We start from the raw sequence: 20,464 nt of genomic DNA, 5'->3' as shown, positions 1-20,464 counted from the left end.
TTTGTGCTGTCCTTGTCACACCATGTTATTTTATGCTCCCAAAGTTACGTCCAAGTCTGTTTTGCTCATGTTTGAGACTTTGTTGCCTGTTATTTCGATCTCCTGTTTCTTTAGTTTATCCCTGAAATAATCTTACCTGGATATATGAAAGATACTGGTCAACATTGGAACATTTTGGGATGCTATAGCCTTTATAGAAGTTAAATGTTGGTCCAAACATTTCCTCACTAAACCACACTTTGGAAAAGGTGTTGAGAAGGCGCTTGTCATAGTCATCAGTCACGCGGCCACCATACTGAATTTCTCCAATCATATATCGCACTGTAGTCCATGAAACCCCCTGTGGAACACAAACACGCAAGGCCGCTGAGATTACTTTAGGAGTAACAGCAGACAAAAAAAATGATTACACCACTACAATCTTGACATACATGTTCAGTAAATGTTAGAGTGTGTGCGTGCATGTGTTTGTGTGTACACACATCAAAACAAAATGAAAAAATGGCAACTATTTGTGGCTCATCTTCCTGATTGCTGTACAGGTGCCCTTGCAAGGCACCAACACCTTGACTCTAGCATGTCTTCTGGGTTCTGCATTTGTGAATAATGTATAGCACAGTGTTACATTTCCACTTGCAGTATTAAAATGAATCCCATGTAAATGTAAAAAAAAGCTTTTTTTCATTAATTAAACATTAATTAAAAATTAAAAATATATGATGTTGTATTTTGTTGAATCTGACCCGCCTGAGAAAAAACAGGAACATTTTCCCCAACTTTTTATAGAGAATTTAATGTCATTTTGTATGAAGGAGTGATGGAATATCTTTAAAATGCTGTCTAAAGAGCTTTGGAAAAGAAGCCCAAATATTTTCCCCGGCTACGCAGGATGGCTCAAATTCTTCCATCCATCTTGTTTGTTCTGATACCACAATGTTATTTCCTCTTTGACCACTTTTTAACCTTCACTGTGATATGTCATTGAATTATTGCAACCTATTATATTGCAACTGACATACAATGCACTGACCGATTTATTGCACAGCAGAGGCCACTATTTAAGGGGAATTCCCAAACCGACAGTAAATCTGCTTTTCAAAATACTTGCCTCGGTGGTCACTATTTTCCTACCTTTTTGACGTCCATATCGTCAAGATGGTTCTGAACAAATTGCACAGTTGCATTAAAGTCTGCCTGGTTGAACTCATAGGGAATGTTCCATCCCAGGGGGCCGTACTTCCTCCTTTCCTGCACAGTGCTATGAAGAAATGCAACCCCATACAGAATAGGCTTCCACTGCGCCATATTGCTCACATCCAAAAGGTCCTGGTTAATGCCTAGTGAGGGAAATGTGGATAAATACATAAGCTACAGCTGAAGGAACAAAAGGCACGTCACAATTTTCAATTGTCCCCTGGGAACCTCGTGTATCCCTTCTAGTTTAAGGCAGACAGACACAGCTGATTTATACAAATAATTTTTCTCTTCTGCTCTAACCAAAACAGCCTCATGCCTATTTCAATTCCAAAGACCTTGCCTGCTGTTAGTCTTTAATACATTTATCGGCACATTTTCTCTGCAGATTCTTCTGATTAAATATCCACACAATGTAGATATCTTTTGAAGAATGAGATTTTCTTTTTAGCTAATTTCCTACTTCCTCTTTCAATCATCTATTAGGTCCCTCTGTGATGATGGGCTACGGATTGATCTGTTTACATTTCATTTCTGCCATATTTATGCTTGGCAATGGCCTCAGTCCAAAGTAGAGAATTGACTGGTCAGGATGTGTGAATCCTTATTTCTAACACAACCACATTTCTGCTGCATTGCTTTGTAGACCCTGATATTGGGTTAACTATTTTCCTTTAAATTTAAAATAAGCAAAGAACTGGATCTAATGGCTTCAGGGCAATTGGTCTGGTTTACAAAACCCAGACTAAATCGGAAATTCCCTTGTCACAGAGAACCATTAAATGCCATAAGATTTAAGTTGATTTATGAGTTGATACTGACAAACGGCAAATTGATATAAACCAAACCATGTCCAACCACACAACCGTACCTCCATAGGTTCTTTTAAGCCCCGCCTTCAAGCCCTGCGGTGGCTCATTTGTAAACTTGATTGACATTTGGAGAAGGGTGATAGGAAAGTGCCTGTGGACCTCAGTGGTCATCCATAGGCGGAAACTGTCATGGACAAAGTCTGTCTCGCTTATTATGTCCATTAGTTCGTCCATGAAATCCAGACCAAGGTGGCAGTTCTGGAGTAAGGCCCAGCCACCCTGAGGACAATGGATATTGGCACTATTAACTCATTGAGAATGTATAACATGTAACCAAGAGTCCAAAGGACGTACTTTGAGAGAACATCTTGGAATACATTACTGGACAAATGTCATAGCTCCACCTCTTATCGCTCACTTACATTAGCTATATTCTGTTGCAGAAGTTTCCGGGCATGGACCTCTTGTCCTTGTCCCATGGAAACATATTTGGTCTCAATCTTTAGTCGTTTTCCCAAAGCAATGATGGAGTCTGTTGGGTCAGAACCCATCGACAAGAAACAGATCATAGGCGTCCGTGAGTCAGATTCCTCCCAAGTCTGTTCCAAGTCAAGAATGGCCCCTTCAGTGTACTTCTCCCCCATTGCATCCATTATGTATTTACGGGCCTGCAGGAGAGGATCAAAGTGATGTGAGATAATGATACTTTAGAAATTCAGCATGTTATGATGACCCCCCCACCCCTGTATTTTCTGCAAGGCTGATTAGTGAATGAAAGGATTAAAGGTCTTTTTCCTTCCTTTTGAATCAGGAGTAAACCTTATTTTAAATGATCAAAAAAGGACAGCTGCACTATGGGTTGTGAATGCAACAAAAACTCCACTTCAGGCTTAAAAGCAACATGCAACAAAACAGTCCATCAGGATGATTGTAAATGTCCATTAGGCACTCCAGCTAATCGAGCTAAGAAAGTTTGTGAAAGAGAAATAGTTCATCATCTACTATATAAACCTTAATTCGTTGAAAAGCTTTGACCTGGCAATATCTTAATGTACATTATGAACTTTTTAGGTGGAAATAAAATATATTTTATTTAATTTCCTACTCTGGACTGTGATTTTAACTAGCTATCTCCCTTTATGCTGTTTCTTTCCCGGAGCCAGCCGCGTACTAGGGCTGGACTGGCAATCAAGCACACTGGGCAATATCCCGGTGGACATGCAGTCCTCTGGGGCCGATGATGTAGGTTGTTGTTGTTGTTGTTGTTTTCTTAACACACCAGTGATACTAATTGATCACCGGCGCTCATGGCATGTACTGTAGTAATGTTTACTGCCCAAAATCTGCCAACCACAGCACCTTATACTAATTAAATAGCAAATTGTCAAGGCTGGCAAGTGATGGATGAGAAGCAAATGACCATTTTAGGCTCCGTCATAGAATTTTAGGAATTTAGGTGAAAATGTGTTGAAAAGTTGCATGGTTGTTACAGTTAGTGGTAGCCCTTAATGCAGTAGTTAAAAACATATTCAAAAGTTCTCCTACACCTTAACCTAAAGATCTACATACATATACTATAAATGAGCAGTCTATCATTTCTACTCTATTGTGCTCTGGTAATTATGAGGGGCTGGTCTGAGCAAAAAGTGGCATGGTCCAGATTACAAAAAATGTTTTTAGGGTATTTATTGTGAAGCACCATCAACTGCAGCCTGCATTGTAGAACACAATTTCAGCCATCAATCATAATTATGCCATTTCTCACCTGTGCAATGGTGCGGTCGGGACACCAGCAGCGAATAAGAAGTAAGCGCCTAAAACAGTCCATCGCTTGATCGTATGAGTTTGGGACCTTCTCCTCCTCTGGTGCTTCCTTATCAAACCAAATCTTCCACTGCTTCTCATTGAGATTTATCTGTGAGGAAAGTGTTAAAAGGTAGACAAATGAAAAACTGCAAGATTTTTTCCATATCAAATGTTAATATGAGCATCAGAAAGGCGTTTCAATTTTGCTTGATTAAGATCAAATGATCAGAAAGGATTATAAACACAAAGATAGGAGATGTCTTAAATTTCAGTTAAATGATGAAATATATTCTGAAAGCACTCCATTAATTGTCCAAATTGTCCTAATGTGTTTTGGGACATAATGAACATGGTCCTTTCTGCACCCATCCTCAATCCTTAATTACATGATCTACGTACAGTGGTACCTTGACTAATGAGTTTAATTCATTCCGTGACAAAGCTCACTACTCAATTTACTCGCACATCAAATACATTTGCAGATCAAGAGTCAGAAAACTTTTTATCACCATTGAAATAAATGAAAACTCCATTACCATTTTATAGTTTTTCTCAGTCATTTGGAAACATTGGTTCAATCTTCAATTTTTCATTTCTTTGAATACGTTGCAAATTCTTTGGCACATTCATCCAAGTAGTTAGGTTTCATTTTCTGCTTTTCTGATATTATCATTTGCTTATGTGAAGTTGATGAAATAGTTTTATTATGGTTTTCTGTTGAATAGTCTCACCCCGGGAGCATTTTGGCATTAGATCATCATATGATTTTCTATGCAAACAGGTCAAAGGAGTTATCATAATGTCGAGCATGTTTCTAAACAGGTGTTGGCGATGGCCATCATAAACATATAAACGCAGTAATCAAACTGAAAGTAACACACACATTCCCACGTATAGCAGTTATGTGTGTGATATGTATTTTGTGCCATTAAGGTCGTTAGTTGATAAATTACATCAGGATCTGCCGCCATTTACCAGATGTTTGCGTTCTAAAGGCATAAGACAGAGCAAACGCAAACATAAGCTACAGTTCTTGTTCCGAGTAGGGCGGATGTGGACTTGAACTGTGAATAAAAGTGCAGTTTTGCAGTTCCTGTGGTTTATAACTTTTGTGTTGGAGTGAGAACAGGGCCTCAGATGGTTTGCTGTTTGTCTGTCTGTACTAAATTCATTAAAGAACTGTTAATCCACTGCTTTATGTTAATCATCAAGTCAGGAGCACTCATGTACTCGTGTGTGTGTGTGTGTGTGTGTGTGTGTGTGTGTGTGTGTGTGTGTGTGTGTGTGTGTGTGTGTGTGTGTGTGTGTGTGTGTGCGTGCGCGTGCGTGCGCTCACATGTCTTTCAAAAATTAATTGAAGTCCCTCCGAACTAAGCTCATTTTACAGAGCACTGACTTTCTCGCTCTATATGGGAGCTACCTGGCTGTCAGTCACACAAATGACTGTGTGTGTTGATGTGTAAACATTATCCTATGGTGCACATGTGTGTGAAGCTGACATTTGACATGACGTTGACGTGCTTCTAAAATCAGATAACAGCTTTGACAAATATCCATGGGGACCCAGAAACACGTGTTTTGTACCTGATCCAGTACATCAGAGAACTCCCAATGTTTGCTGAGGGCCACAAGATTAAGCCAGGTCATGTCAAGAATCCATTTTGCTGGTTTTGGAGGGCACGCCTTTAGGTCCAGGGATGCACCACCTGAATATTAAACCAATTCACAAAAATTTATTCCATCATGATGGTGTAGTTTCAGACCTTCGATTGCTTATTGTCAAATGAGCAACCAACGCTAACCAGTGGGAACTTACTCTGCTGAACCAAACATCCCACTCTCTAACTGTTTTTTGTCATGGTGTACTGTTTGTCTAATGAGACAAAGTGGATCAAATGACACCTTATTGAAAAAATGAATTCACACAGTCACTGTTCAGCTGGTCTGAGCTGGCAGTGGGTGGATCTGTATGCATATAGCCAACTGTGTAAGCTTTAGCCTTTTAAATAGTCCAAGCCTCTTTTCCTTTTTATTTCTGCACTGAGGAGCACTTGGCTTTGGTAGGTTTTAAATGTCTATAGACAGCCACTAAATGTATCATATAAATGAATAAATATTATATAATGGTAATTTGTGTTTCACCTTGTTTAGGAGCCTTGGGGCTCTTTTCCCAGTTGATGCTTTCATCTGTTGCAAGCCGGCACCATAAAGGCATGTTCTCTGCACGGCCAGCATGCATATTGCAGCTACTGAAAGGTCGCATCGGATCGAACTCAATGCCATTTCATTCGGGGACTAATTAGAGTCAAATCCAAATGACAGTATTGGAAATTGTTACATACAAGGACAAAGTATGGGATTCTTGCATAAATGCATAAAATGAGATCCAATCTTCAATCAACATTTTGCTTAAACTAATACCATACAAACAATGAATGTTCTCATGATTGTCCTGGACATGTAAACATAACAGTACACGTCAGGAAAAAAAAGGGAATGTTTTAATACGGTTGACCCTAATTTGATACGTATATGAGTAATGAGTAATAACCTCAACCAATTTGTGGAGTTACAGATGAGACCTCAGTCAGTCAGACTATTCAAGTTCATTAATATTCTTGGTATGTTTGAATCGAGTTGATGTCAGGATTCTGACTGTGGTTCACAAAAGCTTTGTCTTCTTTTGAAGCCATCAGTTGTTGACTTAAGTCCTTTGGGTCTTTTTCTTGCAGCATCAGTACTGTCATCCTCTTTTAAGCTTTAATTAATTTTCTCCATAAATGTCTTCATAAACTTTGGAATTGATTTTCTTGTCGAGGGTAGCAATGAAAACAGAGATCCGACAAGTGCCCGTTGAAAAGAGAGTGATGACTCATATATTTGTCCTTCACCTTTAATCAGTGTGAGAAACTCCTCGTGCTTGACCCTGCTGCATTGCATGTCGATCTTGAGTGTCAAGAGTAGAGTGAAGAGAAACTTGTGCTTTTCATACAAGCCACGTGCTGCGTATTTGTACACCTTGAAGGTCATGAACTCTATAATGTTGGCGATACGCTTGCTGGTGATGGGACTTTTGGAGGACCTGTAGTATACATTAAAATATAGGGATGATTAATTGATTTGATTGCATTTCATTAATATAAATGCCCCAATTTGCAGTTTTTAATCTGATCCCAGCCTTCAGAAAATACTTGAATTATAACAAATGTGCTGCCTGTGATCATTATGCTTTTTTTGGTAACCACAGTTTTAATAGGCTGCTGACATCACAGCTGGTGCACCTTCTAAATATTGCCGTGAAGAAAAGCCAGTGGCAATATGACAAACAAATCCCTTATTGAGTTTGCAAATTGAATGGCGGACTGGGCTAACGAAAGCTGTATTAGATCTATACCATTAAACAAACTCTTTAACTACTTAATTATGGGATGATGACCACTTTTCAAATTGAAGGGAGAAAAAAATAGTAAAATCAGTTAACAATTGATTAGTATCCAGAATCGTGGAGGGTTCTCACCTAGCCAGAGAAAGGTCAAAAAGTCCTAGGAATTGTCTCAGGGAAGTCTGATACATTACATTCACCATGCTCATTTCTGTGATCAAGAAATATAAGATGCTTCCCCTGGTGGCCACTGTAAACAGACAGACAAGTAATCATTACAGGATAAATGGCAGCTTCTGTTTTAATTAGCAGTGCGTACTTTATCAACGTTGACCATCACATCCCACACCGTGCCCTATTATCATGCCCAGTGCAAGTCAAGCACAAAGTCCGTCTGTGTATGTTGCTGGAGTTGTCCTTTGTTTTTCTTGACGCAGACAGTTAGAAACAGTCGTTTGCGCCGTTGAGGGCGCTAACGCAGACGACGTGCTTCCAATGGAAGTGGTTCTCTCTCATTCCCCTTAAAATTCACCGCAGGAGATGTGCACGGCCATAACTGCCTGCACATCAATCACATTCACCAAATCACGTTCCACCACCAGCACCACAACTTCCAAATTTGGTTTACGCCACCTGCAACATGGTGCAGCACAGTATGCCAAATTCCCAAACATGCTTAATGAGGCTTGTATCTGCATGAAAAACAAAACGCACCAGTTTTTACACCCAAGTGCACGTGCACTGTCCACGAAAACACTGCCCCAAGAGTTAATGTATTTTGTGGCTGGACAGACCAGTGGTCCAGTGGTGAGTGCCCATTTGACCCTTCACTGTTATAGAAAGTATAGTCCTGCCCCCAAGGGTATATAGAATAAATGGAAATTACTAATATACCACATTCAATGACAGAGGACGTAAACTCAGCTACGACCTACCAGGTCGATACTCCTCCCTGGCAGCATTGATTTGAACCTCCGTGTCAGCTGCAATATGTAGCTTCTGATTGACCTCTTCAGCTGTGCACTTGGTGTTGGCAAGAACAGCAATCAGACTTTCATCATCCACTAGTGAGCCCTACATATGAAAATACAATATTGATGAGTGTAAGTCAGGAAATGAAAGTGTAAACGTGGAATTTGATTTTCTCACAATATTTCTGTTGGAAAAAAAATGAAATGTGGAATCACATTGACTCTATGGGATTATTTTTTGTTTCATGCTCTCCTATGCGTTCAATGACAGCTTTTCAACATTTGCGTAGTGTATCTCCTTACCTGTGTGCTGGTCAGTCGGCAGAGGAGGCTGTCTTCAAGCTCCTTCATCTTGCGCTTGTTAGATGTAACATCCTCTAAGAGATCTGTCCTCTCCTTCTCCAGTTCCTGATGGCATAAAACACTGTAATCACATACGTACTTGACACAATATGCAAACTTTACAAGTACTAGTCGTGAAGTTACATTGAGGGAAAGTTCTCACTTCTCTTATTAATAGTATCTATGTGACTTTTATTTCTACTCACTGCTACTAGGGTGTTTTGAGTGGGTGGCCCTTTCGCATGCAAAAGGGAAACTCCTTAGCCATTTACCCATGACGGTAATGACTTTAGGAGGATCTGGAGCATATTTGAGCCATACGTCTAAAAAAGCAGTTGTGAACTGCAATGCGTGCCTTCATAAAGACAACACTTGTGAAGTCAGCACTTCATTTTACTGCATTACACTTGTCAATAGCTGAGCCATGTATGTGGTTCACCCAACACCCAACTACTTGTAACCAAGCAATTAAAAAAGTCAATTTTCCATAACATCAATATCAGTATCACAGCTTAATGAAACTATGATTTTCAAGGAGTAAAAATACAATAACTCCAATACAACAACTGCTCTACAACAATCAACAAATTTGAGCTGTCTGGGCAAGTGTATTTAAAGAACTGTAACCTGTTTTTCTTTGAGAATGACTCGACCTAGAAGCTGGTCCTCCAATCCTCTCATTGTAACAGTGAAGTCAATAATGGAGGTGCGGGCACTGATCTCAGGCGTGTATGCTGGGTTAGGCAGCTTGGTAGTCACATACAGCCTGAAGCCCTTCATAACATCCACCTCTTTGTCCCCAATTTTTACCTGGAAAAGAAGACAAGAACATCTTTAACTGCATACTGTGCAGGGGCTCGGCTCAGTCATCTGTCGACCCATCTCCAGTTGAACACACAATTATATGGTGAAGTATCCTTGAGCAGGATACGAAACCTATAGTCGTTCCCCGGGGTGATAGTGTGAAAGCACTGAGAAGCCCATTTACAATACAATATTTGAACACAGTCCCATAAAAGAAAGCCATCTGAGTCCATTTTAGTCCTTCTCATTGCAGTATAAACGACATGTTCACAGTGAATCCACAGTCAACTCCACTCCACCTTTGTCAAAGTAAAAATGGAAGATAACAGTTGGAAGTTATGACAGCTAGCTTCTGCAAAGACTTTCTAAAAGATGTTGGAGGTGTCTGGAAATGTTTCCAGAATAGTGTTAGTGGTGACAGAGGTCACCGATGTTGCACAAGGGGGACTTGCCCCTTAATCTCTTTTGTAGTTTATTCCAAATGTATTTGCTGGAGTGGATGTAATCATCTAAGCAGGCTATTATGGAGTAAGTTTGCTGGAACAGACAAATCAACGAAGCTAAATGTCTAAGTGACTGATTCCGCTTACCTTATAAGTGGATCCAGTCTTTATAAAGTTTTTCTCTAGAATGTTATCGAGGGCAGGATCCAACTCTTCCCCTACGTCCTCAATCAAGAGGGGTCGCCCAAGAGACAAACTGTCTTCAAGGTGGTTCTTGAAGTATTTATGATTTAGTGAGGTGATCTGAGAAAATGAGAATATATTGACGTGAGCCTTTGGTACAAAAAATCAAACTTAGCCAATTCAAGGATCTAACATCTCTTTGGGATGTGTGACGTTTTCAAAACATTATGAAAGGGTTAAGTATTCATTTATAATGATGCCTCCCTGTGTCTACAGTAAATTGAATCTCATGATTAAATAAACCCTGTCATGATTCAGCCAAGAAACAGGGCCAAGAAGGAAGTAACAGTTAATTGTACTACTCCTGAGGTATTAACCTAAAAAACATTGAGCTGAAGGCTGAACAAAAGCATTTTCAAATGCATGAAGGCAGAAACTAAAAACACAATGCGACTGCTGAAGAGCATGTTGTTCTACATGAAACATTTTTATCATAGCTGTACTGCGTCTACTGCAAAATAAGAATGTTCATATCTGTCTGATTTCTTTATTTCTATGTTATACCTAACAAGAAAAAACAAAACTATCAATAAATGAAAGTTGTGTGTTTTAAGAGAAAAATCTGTTGAAAGTGGGTTTCAAATTTAAAAAAACAAACCTGCAACTCATTGCTGGCTTCTTTATTCTTAATCCAGATTTTTCCTTGCGTTTGAGGGTCAACAAGGAGAGGGAAGCGTGCAGCTTTGGTGGCAATTATGCCATTCTGAATAGACAAGTCATCGTTCGGAAGTCCCTGAAACAGAAAGGACGAGTGACAAGCGCATCTTCAATTCTTTATAATAGCATACAGAATGAAATAGCACATTTCTTTGAATAATGCAACATACGCTAGAGTATGTTTTGGCTTAACCTATTTAAGCAATTTGATTACTGACCTGAAGATTCCACTCACTGACAGTGGGCGCATCAATGAGCAGCTCGGTCAGATTGAGATTGCTGCCAAATGGGATTTGACGCTGCTTCAGTTCATTTTGCCAATCGCTGAGTAAGAGGTTACGAAACTCCTGGTTGAACGGACCGGAATATGACAAGAATGCCGTTGCAAGCAGGATGTCACCTGGAGCAAAAAGCCAAAGACATTGAAAGCGTAAAATAGCGTCTATAAACTAGGCTATTGGGACAAAATAGGACTAGGACATAAGGAAAAGAAATACACTCATTGTTAAACTGACCAACGAGACGTTTGGTCTGAGCAGCAAACTCTTTGCTCTGCTCTGTCCATCTTTCCTTCTCGCCGGCTAAACCACTGATCAGACTTGAGGCAGTCTGCATTTTGTACCTGCAGCGCTCTGCATCCTCCAGCAGTGTCTGGAAGGGAGGACAGAGGAATGTAAAATCAAAAGTAAAGTCAGTAGTTTTGGTTTGCTTCTCTCCTGATGAATCTGCGGTTACAGTTTTGCTGTCCCCTATGATTATTTTTGTGTATATATTCAAACAGGTGAGGTTATTTTATTGTACAGTGCTTATTGTATAGCACATTTAGTCACTCGTGTCAGTTTGGTGTGTTATTTAGGCCAATATGCTGACTCAGTATTTCCCAGCTTTCTCGAGCCAAGCCATTCTATAAGCATATGTATAATAAATACGCGATGGAGGGAGCGCGATATAACATCTTGCCGAGAGCACCAAATTGGATAGGGCCAATTGTGTAGTTTCAAATGTCTTTCTCTATACCATTATCACCCACCCTCCACCCCCACATCTTACCTGTTTCTCCATCATGGCCTTCTCATACTCGCACTGCACCACATCCAGCTCGGCCTGCTTGGCATCCAGCTCGGCCTGAGCTTTCTGAAAATCAACGTGAGCGATGGCCAGTCGATTCTCCTGCACTGCCAAGTTAGCCTTGAAAATGAGAGGAGGAAAATTAAAGAAAAATGATTTGTGCTGGCTTTATTCCACACAAAACAGCACAAATGGTGATGGTCCCTTTTTCATGGGGAGCAAAAGGTAGATGGTGTGTGAAAGAAATGACAAATCAGAAAAAGAAAGGCTGAGTGGAGAACTGGTAATCTACTCCTGACATGAGGGATAACTAGAGAGAGCCTCAGCAGAGTGCAGACCTCAGATCAAGGTGGGAAGATTGTCTGCTCTTTAAATCGACACACATAATCCCTGGAGAAGAAAAATTTTAAATTATATTTGTAATCTCACTGTAACTTGCACAAAAGTTAGTTTATTCATTAAAGGGCAGTTCAAACCAAACTGATACAACAAAAAGAAAACATACGAACCAAAAGTGAGTTAGTGTCAATGTGTAGAGTGTATTTAATTTATTTACAAAGTTCTGCTTTGATAAAGCAGCTTTTCAAAATTGCCGGAAGAAACGAATATCCACATTGTAATGTAGTATGAATGCACGTATGGACGATTTTCTATGTACGTTGCAGGTATTGAATGCAGACAAGTTGTGAGAACTGGAGATTTACAAAAAGTACTGACGAGAACCTGAGGGGGTATTTTATGATTAGAGCTGCTGAGAAATCTTCTGTTGAAAACACAGATTTGGAGAACAGTGTTAAGTGCTTGTAGCTGCGTGAGTCTGATTACATTGTAGTTGTATATGGGTAAGCCCATCTCACTACCTCTCTGTTTGGTAGGCCAGCTCTGGGAGTGGAGCACAATTGCGCTGAAAATCAGAAAATCAATTTGCTAGAATGTGTTCTATACTGAGGTGACACAAAATACAAGCAGGTAGTTATCATGGGGCTGTTGAGACCGAATGTGTGCATGACTTTGAGAACAGAATAGAGATGAAAGCATAGAATGTGAGTGAAGCACAGGATTGCTTGAATGAAACAAATTCAAGCACTGCAACATAGTAGATCGGAAAATGTCACTTTTCTGTCCCCTATGTATTTTTATGCGTTATATTTGCCCAGCACTCGAGTCGACAGTGTTTCATGCGTCATATTTGGACAGCACTCGAGTAGACAGTTGTATTGCTGTAAAACAGTTATATTTGAATAACGGAATTGCTTCAGGTTTTCAAACAACATCCTATAAAAGGTTCAAGTTCCATTTTTGCTGCTCTTATAAAATCCCAAAAGGTGTCACCAAATTAGAATTGGAAAGGAATTATTCAAATACGTATATCATGCATGCTACACAATGCAAGTCATATACAGATGAGACCATTTTGTGGAGTGGAAAGTCAATTTAGAGATATGAATGCAATGTTCCACGAATCTAGCATAAAATTAATTTGGATAAATATTCTTGATTTTTTTCTTAAGTATGTGTCTGTCATTATTATCCATTCGTCCATTTTCTATACCGCTACTCCACATTAGGGTGGTGGGTGAGTTGGAGACTATCCCAGCTGACTTTGGGCGACAGGCAGTACACCTTGGAAGTTCCCAGATATAAAATATTTTTTGTACTTTTTAATTGGGGAAGCAGTACTGAACTCACAATTTGTACCCCATTTAGTGTTAAAATCGTTTCAGCAGATTTTCAGTGAAACGTGTGTGACTGGAATGTTTTTTTAAACACCGTTTTTGCCCAGAGGGGTGAGATCCGTTTTCAGGTCTGTGCTAAATGGATTACTATAAATTCAAATGGAATATGAAAACTTGCATTGAGAATGGCTTCATTCTTGCGTTCTGTTTCAAGGACACATAATCTGCAACCAAACAGCCAAGATGTTGGGGTTATGAATGAATCTTTTCAAATCAAAGTGGGGCTGTGTTGTAGCCCGTGGCTCTGCTCTGCACTGACGTTTGTCGGGCGCATTCATCAGTTAGCAGGGGAGGCGGGAGACAAGGGATTTTGATGCACATGTGTGTTTGATGTATTTCTTGCAATATTTGTATTAAATAACACATCAAGGAAAGTTCTAATTTGTCAAACAATCACGCTGCACTATATATTACCTTTAAGGGCAAGACTTCCTTGTTGATGGAAAAGAAAGTGGCCATGGCTTTGGTCCAGGATGCAAGGCCGGCCACATTACCGCACACTCTTTTAGCCGTTTCAATGTTGTAGTCGGGCATGTCAAAATAGGGCTGCAGGAGCTCCACCGTCTCTTCATTAATAGTGTCTTTAGGGAATTGCTGCAAGGGAGAAGGGTGCCAGGGTTAGAACAAGAAAGCATGGGGAGGGGATACATGAGGAAAAGAAGAACATATACAGCAGGTGGGGTTAGAAAGCAAGCCTAAGAGGAAGAGGAGGGATTACCCATATGCTCAGAGGCTGCAGGTCTGATGCACTAATGAGGTGAGAGAAAGTGAGCACTGCGGAGCTGATGCATCATGGAAACAATGATGGAGAGAGATACAGGGGAAGGAGGAAATAGAGTGATGGGAAATTATAACAAAATAATCTTAATATTTTGAATTTTAGATGATCTCTCTACAAATGATGTAGCACCATGACTTTGGCACATCTAAACATCAAAAAGAACACAACAAAAACTGATGAGGTCATGAAAAGGCTGTTCTTTTCCTATGTTGGAGGAAAGAAAATCTATATCAGCCATATCTTCCCAACATCTGGTACACACGATGGTACTAACTATTGCTGCATATGATTGTAACCTTTACCTGTAGGCTACCCAGAAAATTTCCAGCTGTTATGAGTTTGAGAGACTCCTGCCACGATGGAGTGTTGCAGTTTTTCTCTGGGTCGAGCTTCACAGGGTTTACCCGCCTTTGGAAAAGCAGCAGCACACAGTCCATAATCCTCATGATGAGGTGTGGGGGGCGCCCAAGTGTGCGAACCGTAGCAATGTCAGATGGCTTGATTGTCTGAGCGGAAAGAAGAGTTGAGTCTAAAATTGGATATTAACTGATCTGTGATAACATCAAAGTATAGTTGAGGGGATCTCTCTGTGGAAAGTTTATCTATGGATTTGGGGGGTGGGGAAACAAACACAAATAAAAACATGAATACAGACTAAAATGAACATTCCTGAACTGTGCAATGAATGCAGAAAAAAAACAGTAATATGCTGCAATATTAGATTAGCGATTAATTGGCAATTGGCTCATTATCAAATGAATCAACAACTATTTTGAGTAATGGTTTAGAGCCATTGTTAAAAGTAAAATCTGAAAAATCTTCTGATTTCAGGCTCTCAATAATAATTATTCTGATTTCTGTACTCCTTATGAAAACAGACTGATAATATTTGTGTTTAATCAAAGAATACATTTGCCAGCATCAGGTTGTACAATTAATCGATTTTGAAATATGACAATAGGGCCAGCCATAATGCATACTACATTTAATAACCTGTTATTTTTATTTGCACATTTCATTCATGTCAGTTCATCTACTTTCCTGTTATAGCCCGTGGAATGTTTTCAACCTCGCAAAATTTTGAAAGCCAAAACAAAACATTGGCATCAAATGCATAGAGGTTTAGACATAAGTGTGGAATCAATTTTGAAGTGAGGTTGAGGTCAGGGATGTGTTTCTCCATACCAAATTGTGTTTTCTTTGTACACTGAAGCACAACATGCTGGGATAGAAAATGACCTCTAAGCAAACTGTTCTCATGAAACTTGAGTTTCAGAATTGTAAATACTAAATAAATATCTATAACTTCAAATCGTTTACCAAGTAAGCTACTTGTATGGATAATTTGAGGGGTATTAGATACTAGATGAGTCAAAGTTAGATTAGCTTTCCCATGTAATTCCCACGCATTTTTTACATTTCAGCGTTAAGAGCCGAGAATGTATAACATGGGACGCTTAAGGACTAAAAGGAGGGAATAAACGCGCATACAAGTAAAGACACTTTTTAAGATTACTTTAATAAGAGACCCATACAATTATAGAGATAGAAGAAGCTAAAATCAAAGCATTCCACATTGAGAGCAACCTTGGGAGACCCTATCTTCTTATCTCATCTGCTTTTTTTTTTATATTTGCTCACTGCACAGTTTTAGAGTAATTTAACGTAATCATCTCCAGTGCAGAAAAAGAACATAAAAGTGAGCCTATCCAGACAATGCATATAATACCTGAAAATGTCTGCGAGTTAGGTGGACATATTCATGCTTACGTGTCTCTTACGTACAGTATTTTGATTGTGCAATTTAAACAAATCTGAAAGTCCACAACTAGCTGTAATGGATTTTACTTGCAAAATCACATTACTTTTTCCAATAATGTTCTTGGTTACATTTACATTTTAAAACATTTAATTAACAGTTAAAATAAATTAGACTAACTGTAAATATTGACAGGTTTTGTATCTTTCATAGAAGATATTTTGGTAAGTTCACCGTAGCGGTTTCATCGCACTCTCTCTGTAAAATTCAATGACACCTCTATGAATTGTATTTTACGGACTATAAGTCACTTCTTTTTGCACAAGCTTTGAACTCTGCAGTTTATCGTCCAGTGCGGCTTATCTATAGATTTTTCATAATTTTTATGATATTGTAAGAGGACTTGTTTTGGTAATACAGATAATGGAAATGAGCACTTTTAATTAAAATGCCTGCAGCTTATAGTCCGGTGCGGTTTATATATAAACAAAACAGGATTTCTCACTAATATTAGCTGGTGAGGCTCATATTCAGGTTCGACTTATAGGCCAGTAATTACGGTAATGCACTTTATGTGATCAATGCTTTCGGACTCCTTAGCTTAAGAAATGTCTGCTTATGACTATATGACAATATCTCAGTGAGGCACATATTATTATCCTAAACTCACAAAGCATATATTTACATTCATCATTTCAACAATTCCAACGACAACAGTGCTTCACTCCACATTTCCTCCCTATTCAAAACAATAATAGGCAGAAGATAAATCACATCTATTTAACAACTGTGTTGCAAAAAGAAGAAAAAAGCAGCGACACCATTTTACATCAAGTAACAAGGAACATTTGACCTTATCTCGGGTGCAGAACAGCTGTAAGCTTGCCATATACAGTCAATCACACTCCGGGTCTATTTTTCATATTCAAAAGAATGAAACTAATGTGTCCTTTTAGGATGCATCCAGTTTCACATCCACCACAGCAAGATAAAAATTATAATCAGGGACCTGCCATTGTTGATTTGCATGCAACTACCCACCCAGGAGCCATGCTTTAATTACAACACAGCTTCTCAGCCAAAAGTAACGTTCTAACTATAGACATACCCCGCTGTCACACCAAAACCCTCCAGAGTCGCAGGGATGGAGGCAAAACTTACTTCCGTACTGCCGCTAAATGGCACTCATGTCATTGATCTTTTTTGAAGTGTTGTTTTAGACACAGTCAAGCACTTATGTTTTATAGTATTGCTCTTTGGTTTTGTCTATGAGTTCATCTGTTTCATTAGGCTACCGATGTCTTGTCTTTCTATATATGATTAGGCTGACCACATGGCAAGAACATACAACAATGGAAGCTCAATAAGACATCTCAAAGGAACATGACGTTGAGAATATTCTGTTAGTCCAACACTGTACCTGCAGTGCAGCCTCGGCCTCTTCCAGTGCAGGCTTGGCAGCTTTAAGTTTCTGCTCAGCAATGGCCTTGTCAGCTGAGATCCGATCTAAAATGGCCTCGGCCTTGTCCTTGACTTTCTGAACCTCCACTTTAACTCGCTCAGCTGCCTGGGCTTTGACTGTAACCTCTTTCAGCACCTTTGAAAGATAAGTATTATAAAGTATACAAGTTTCCATTAAATGGTACATCAAATCTTACACAACTCTTAAGATTTGTGTAAAACAAACATATCACAGTAAACATTAGACATCTCGGGAGACAAAAAAAAATCACCTTGGTAGTAAACTCTTACTGCCGAGCTGTACAAAATGTAAAATGCTGTAGTTTGAAAGAAAATGAGGTATTCTATGGGGATTATTTATTTATGTTTTTGTTTTGTTTGTCTCTGTGTGCCCTGCGATTGGCTGGCAACCAGTTCAGGGTGTCCCCCGCCTACTGCCCGGTGACGGCTGGGATAGGCTCCAGCACGCCCGCGACCCCCGTGGGGACTAAGCGGTTCAGAAAATGGATGGATGGATGTTTACCCCTAATTGAATGTGCTTGGGGTAAACATGCTAATGTGAGAAAAAAACATCTATTAATACTGTAAATCAATTAATATTTAGTTAAAGGTTACAGCTTCTAAAACTCACCATGTCAGCCTTTTCATTGGCCACCTGTAGTTCTTTTTCTTTTAACTCCAGCTCTTTGCTGAGTCCTGCTACTGACTCAGATGCTTCTTTTAGTTTCTGGAGGCCTGTGTTCATCCTAATTAGGTGTACGTACAGTATTGTGAACAAACAAAGCACAACCACAAAGCACAAAAAGCACATTCACATGTCTGTATGTCTATATGACTATACGGTTTGGGTCAGACATACTTTTCCAGTTTATTTTCAGTCATACTTTATGTTGAGCACTTATGCCACATTAATGTGAAAATCAGACAGTAGAAAAGCTGAAAAAAATAGTACGTCTTCCGGCTTCTTCAGTGTTGAGCAGCGAGTTTTGGGTTTACCTGTTAGCCAAAGTCTTAACTTCCGATCTCTTTTCCTCATAGATGTTCTTGTAGCCCTGGATGAAGGATAGGTAGGACTTGGGTGTGACATGAGTGGAGCGTCGGTATCTGCAGTGAAATTAGAATACTTTGAATCACTTGATGTGTCATAAATTGTATTTTGTTCATTTATTTCCAAGAAAGAACAATGGATGGAAGCATATTTGAAGTGTGAACGTAAACATATTTGTGCTTATTTGTCTTTAGGATATATTACTAATGATAATTTAAAAAAAATTTGAGCTGTAAAATGCGGATTTTAATACTTGCGTGTAAAAAAGTAAAGGCTTAAGTTAGCTGGAATTTTTTTTTTTTACATTTTCAAAAGTTCTATTTGTTTTGTTATGCATAACAGACAGACGGCAGCATCCTTCATCTAAATCTGCTGCTATGTTTTATTATTGTTAACATGCATAGTGACAAATTGTCTGGAATTGCTGATCACTGTCTGACCTCTGGAAGTAATCCACACACTTTTCAGCCACTCCATCATGGAAAGAGCCCATGCATTGAACAACCTCACTCTTGACTTGAGGTGAGCAGTCAATATCAAACGCAGACACAAAGTGCTCTGAAACTGAAAACACAGCGAGAAAGACCAGAATTACAGAAAGTACATTGACAGAAATCATACAGACTTTATTGTCATTTATTCAGCAGCCGGCAACATGATGTAGTCAATCTGAACAGGAAAATGCCTGAGCAACAGCAAACCAACAAAAATGATTGGACAATTTTATATTTTTTGGCTTAAATATTTTTGGGGAAGCTAAGAAAATAAATATCTTTAAGGAAGCAATGAAAACACCTATTATAAAATCTCTACAAGTTATAATCAATCAACATGCCACGTGTTGGTATGTACCTGCAACAAGAGCATCTTTAGGCCAACGTCGGAACCAATCCATAGTGCAACCAGATATCAGCGCTGGGAATTTTAGAGCCCTATTTCGGAACTTTTCCCCAACAGGTGAAAAGCACAGAATAACGTGAAGGTTGTTTCGAACTCTTGACATGAAGTACTCATACAAATTTTCATTGGTGGGTGGCCGTTTTGGAAACTCTCGCTTCATTATTGGGACAAGATCACTGAGGATCTCGTCTATTTCATCCCGAGCAAACAGATTTGATACCTGAGGACAAAAATGCACAAGATCATACTACTGATTTTGGGAAACATGAATGATATGTGCTTCATAAAAATATTTTGCTACCCTTTTCCGTTTATTCAAGTGAACAATGACATAGTCTCCTTTAGCAAAAAAACATCCACCCCTTCTTCCACCCCACCACCAATTCGGTGAAAAAAGAAGGTAGTGGTGAGCTTCTTGGTTGGAATGGGCAAGGGCGGAAAAGAAAGACAGGTAATGAAAGACAATTGTGAGAGAACAAAGGGAGAGGAGAACCAGATAACAAGAGGTGAATGGAAGGTAAATGAACCATAACAGAGAGATTGGGAGTACTGAATGTCTGGAGAAAGACAAGCAGACAAACATATGTGTGCAAAAGTTGAAGGAACAAACCAATAATAATAAGAGAATAAAAGAGAAAAGAAGTGCTATGAAAGAGCTTTGTTTGCTTTTAAAACACATTACAGCCTGTAGTGCTGGGTACTGAATCAGACAAATGAGTGAACCGATGCACTAGACCTTGAAACTGCTGTTGTTTACTGCTGAAAGAAAATAAATAAGCATTTTGAACTTTCAATTGATCCTTACTGCAGATATTTGTTCCTTCCTCAAAGACAATCTGGTTCTAGTAGGAAATTTAAAAGATGACTATATGTTCTACCTGGACAATTTTACACTACCATGCATGTCACTCTGCACTGTGCAAGAAGCGTGCACATGCTCAGAGTAATGTATTCCAAATACGAGCCCTCCATCAAGAGCAGCTATGTATGGTCAGTAATGGCAGGAGGAGGTAGAGCCTCACCTGGATGTGAGGAATCTTGCTCGATACACTCATAA

General features: G+C 39.3%; 1 protein-coding gene across 2 annotated transcripts in view; it reads right to left on the bottom strand.

Annotated features, from left to right (window-relative positions):
* Positions 1 to 20,464, bottom strand: part of dnah5 (dynein, axonemal, heavy chain 5) — a 56,128-nt gene that overhangs the window by 5,083 nt on the left and 30,581 nt on the right. For both annotated transcript variants that reach the window (XM_037273088.1, XM_037273089.1), the window contains exons 61-83: positions 19,360 to 19,627; positions 18,948 to 19,071; positions 18,456 to 18,563; positions 18,091 to 18,205; positions 17,419 to 17,595; positions 14,542 to 14,745; positions 13,873 to 14,052; positions 11,705 to 11,842; positions 11,170 to 11,305; positions 10,873 to 11,054; positions 10,596 to 10,730; positions 9,902 to 10,057; positions 9,135 to 9,317; positions 8,469 to 8,573; positions 8,130 to 8,268; positions 7,330 to 7,444; positions 6,704 to 6,894; positions 5,397 to 5,518; positions 3,772 to 3,921; positions 2,429 to 2,674; positions 2,066 to 2,285; positions 1,132 to 1,337; positions 137 to 340 (exon numbers count right to left, since the gene is read on the bottom strand). In XM_037273088.1, coding sequence (XP_037128983.1) covers positions 137 to 340; positions 1,132 to 1,337; positions 2,066 to 2,285; positions 2,429 to 2,674; positions 3,772 to 3,921; positions 5,397 to 5,518; positions 6,704 to 6,894; positions 7,330 to 7,444; positions 8,130 to 8,268; positions 8,469 to 8,573; positions 9,135 to 9,317; positions 9,902 to 10,057; positions 10,596 to 10,730; positions 10,873 to 11,054; positions 11,170 to 11,305; positions 11,705 to 11,842; positions 13,873 to 14,052; positions 14,542 to 14,745; positions 17,419 to 17,595; positions 18,091 to 18,205; positions 18,456 to 18,563; positions 18,948 to 19,071; positions 19,360 to 19,627 — 3,804 coding nt within the window. The remainder of the gene's footprint in view (positions 1 to 136; positions 341 to 1,131; positions 1,338 to 2,065; positions 2,286 to 2,428; positions 2,675 to 3,771; positions 3,922 to 5,396; positions 5,519 to 6,703; positions 6,895 to 7,329; positions 7,445 to 8,129; positions 8,269 to 8,468; positions 8,574 to 9,134; positions 9,318 to 9,901; positions 10,058 to 10,595; positions 10,731 to 10,872; positions 11,055 to 11,169; positions 11,306 to 11,704; positions 11,843 to 13,872; positions 14,053 to 14,541; positions 14,746 to 17,418; positions 17,596 to 18,090; positions 18,206 to 18,455; positions 18,564 to 18,947; positions 19,072 to 19,359; positions 19,628 to 20,464) is intronic.

The sequence above is a fragment of the Syngnathus acus genome, chromosome 16 (genome assembly GCF_901709675.1).
Source record: "Syngnathus acus chromosome 16, fSynAcu1.2, whole genome shotgun sequence".
In the NCBI taxonomy this organism is placed as follows: domain Eukaryota; kingdom Metazoa; phylum Chordata; class Actinopteri; order Syngnathiformes; family Syngnathidae; genus Syngnathus; species Syngnathus acus.
This window is presented reverse-complemented; position numbering and strand designations above follow the sequence as displayed.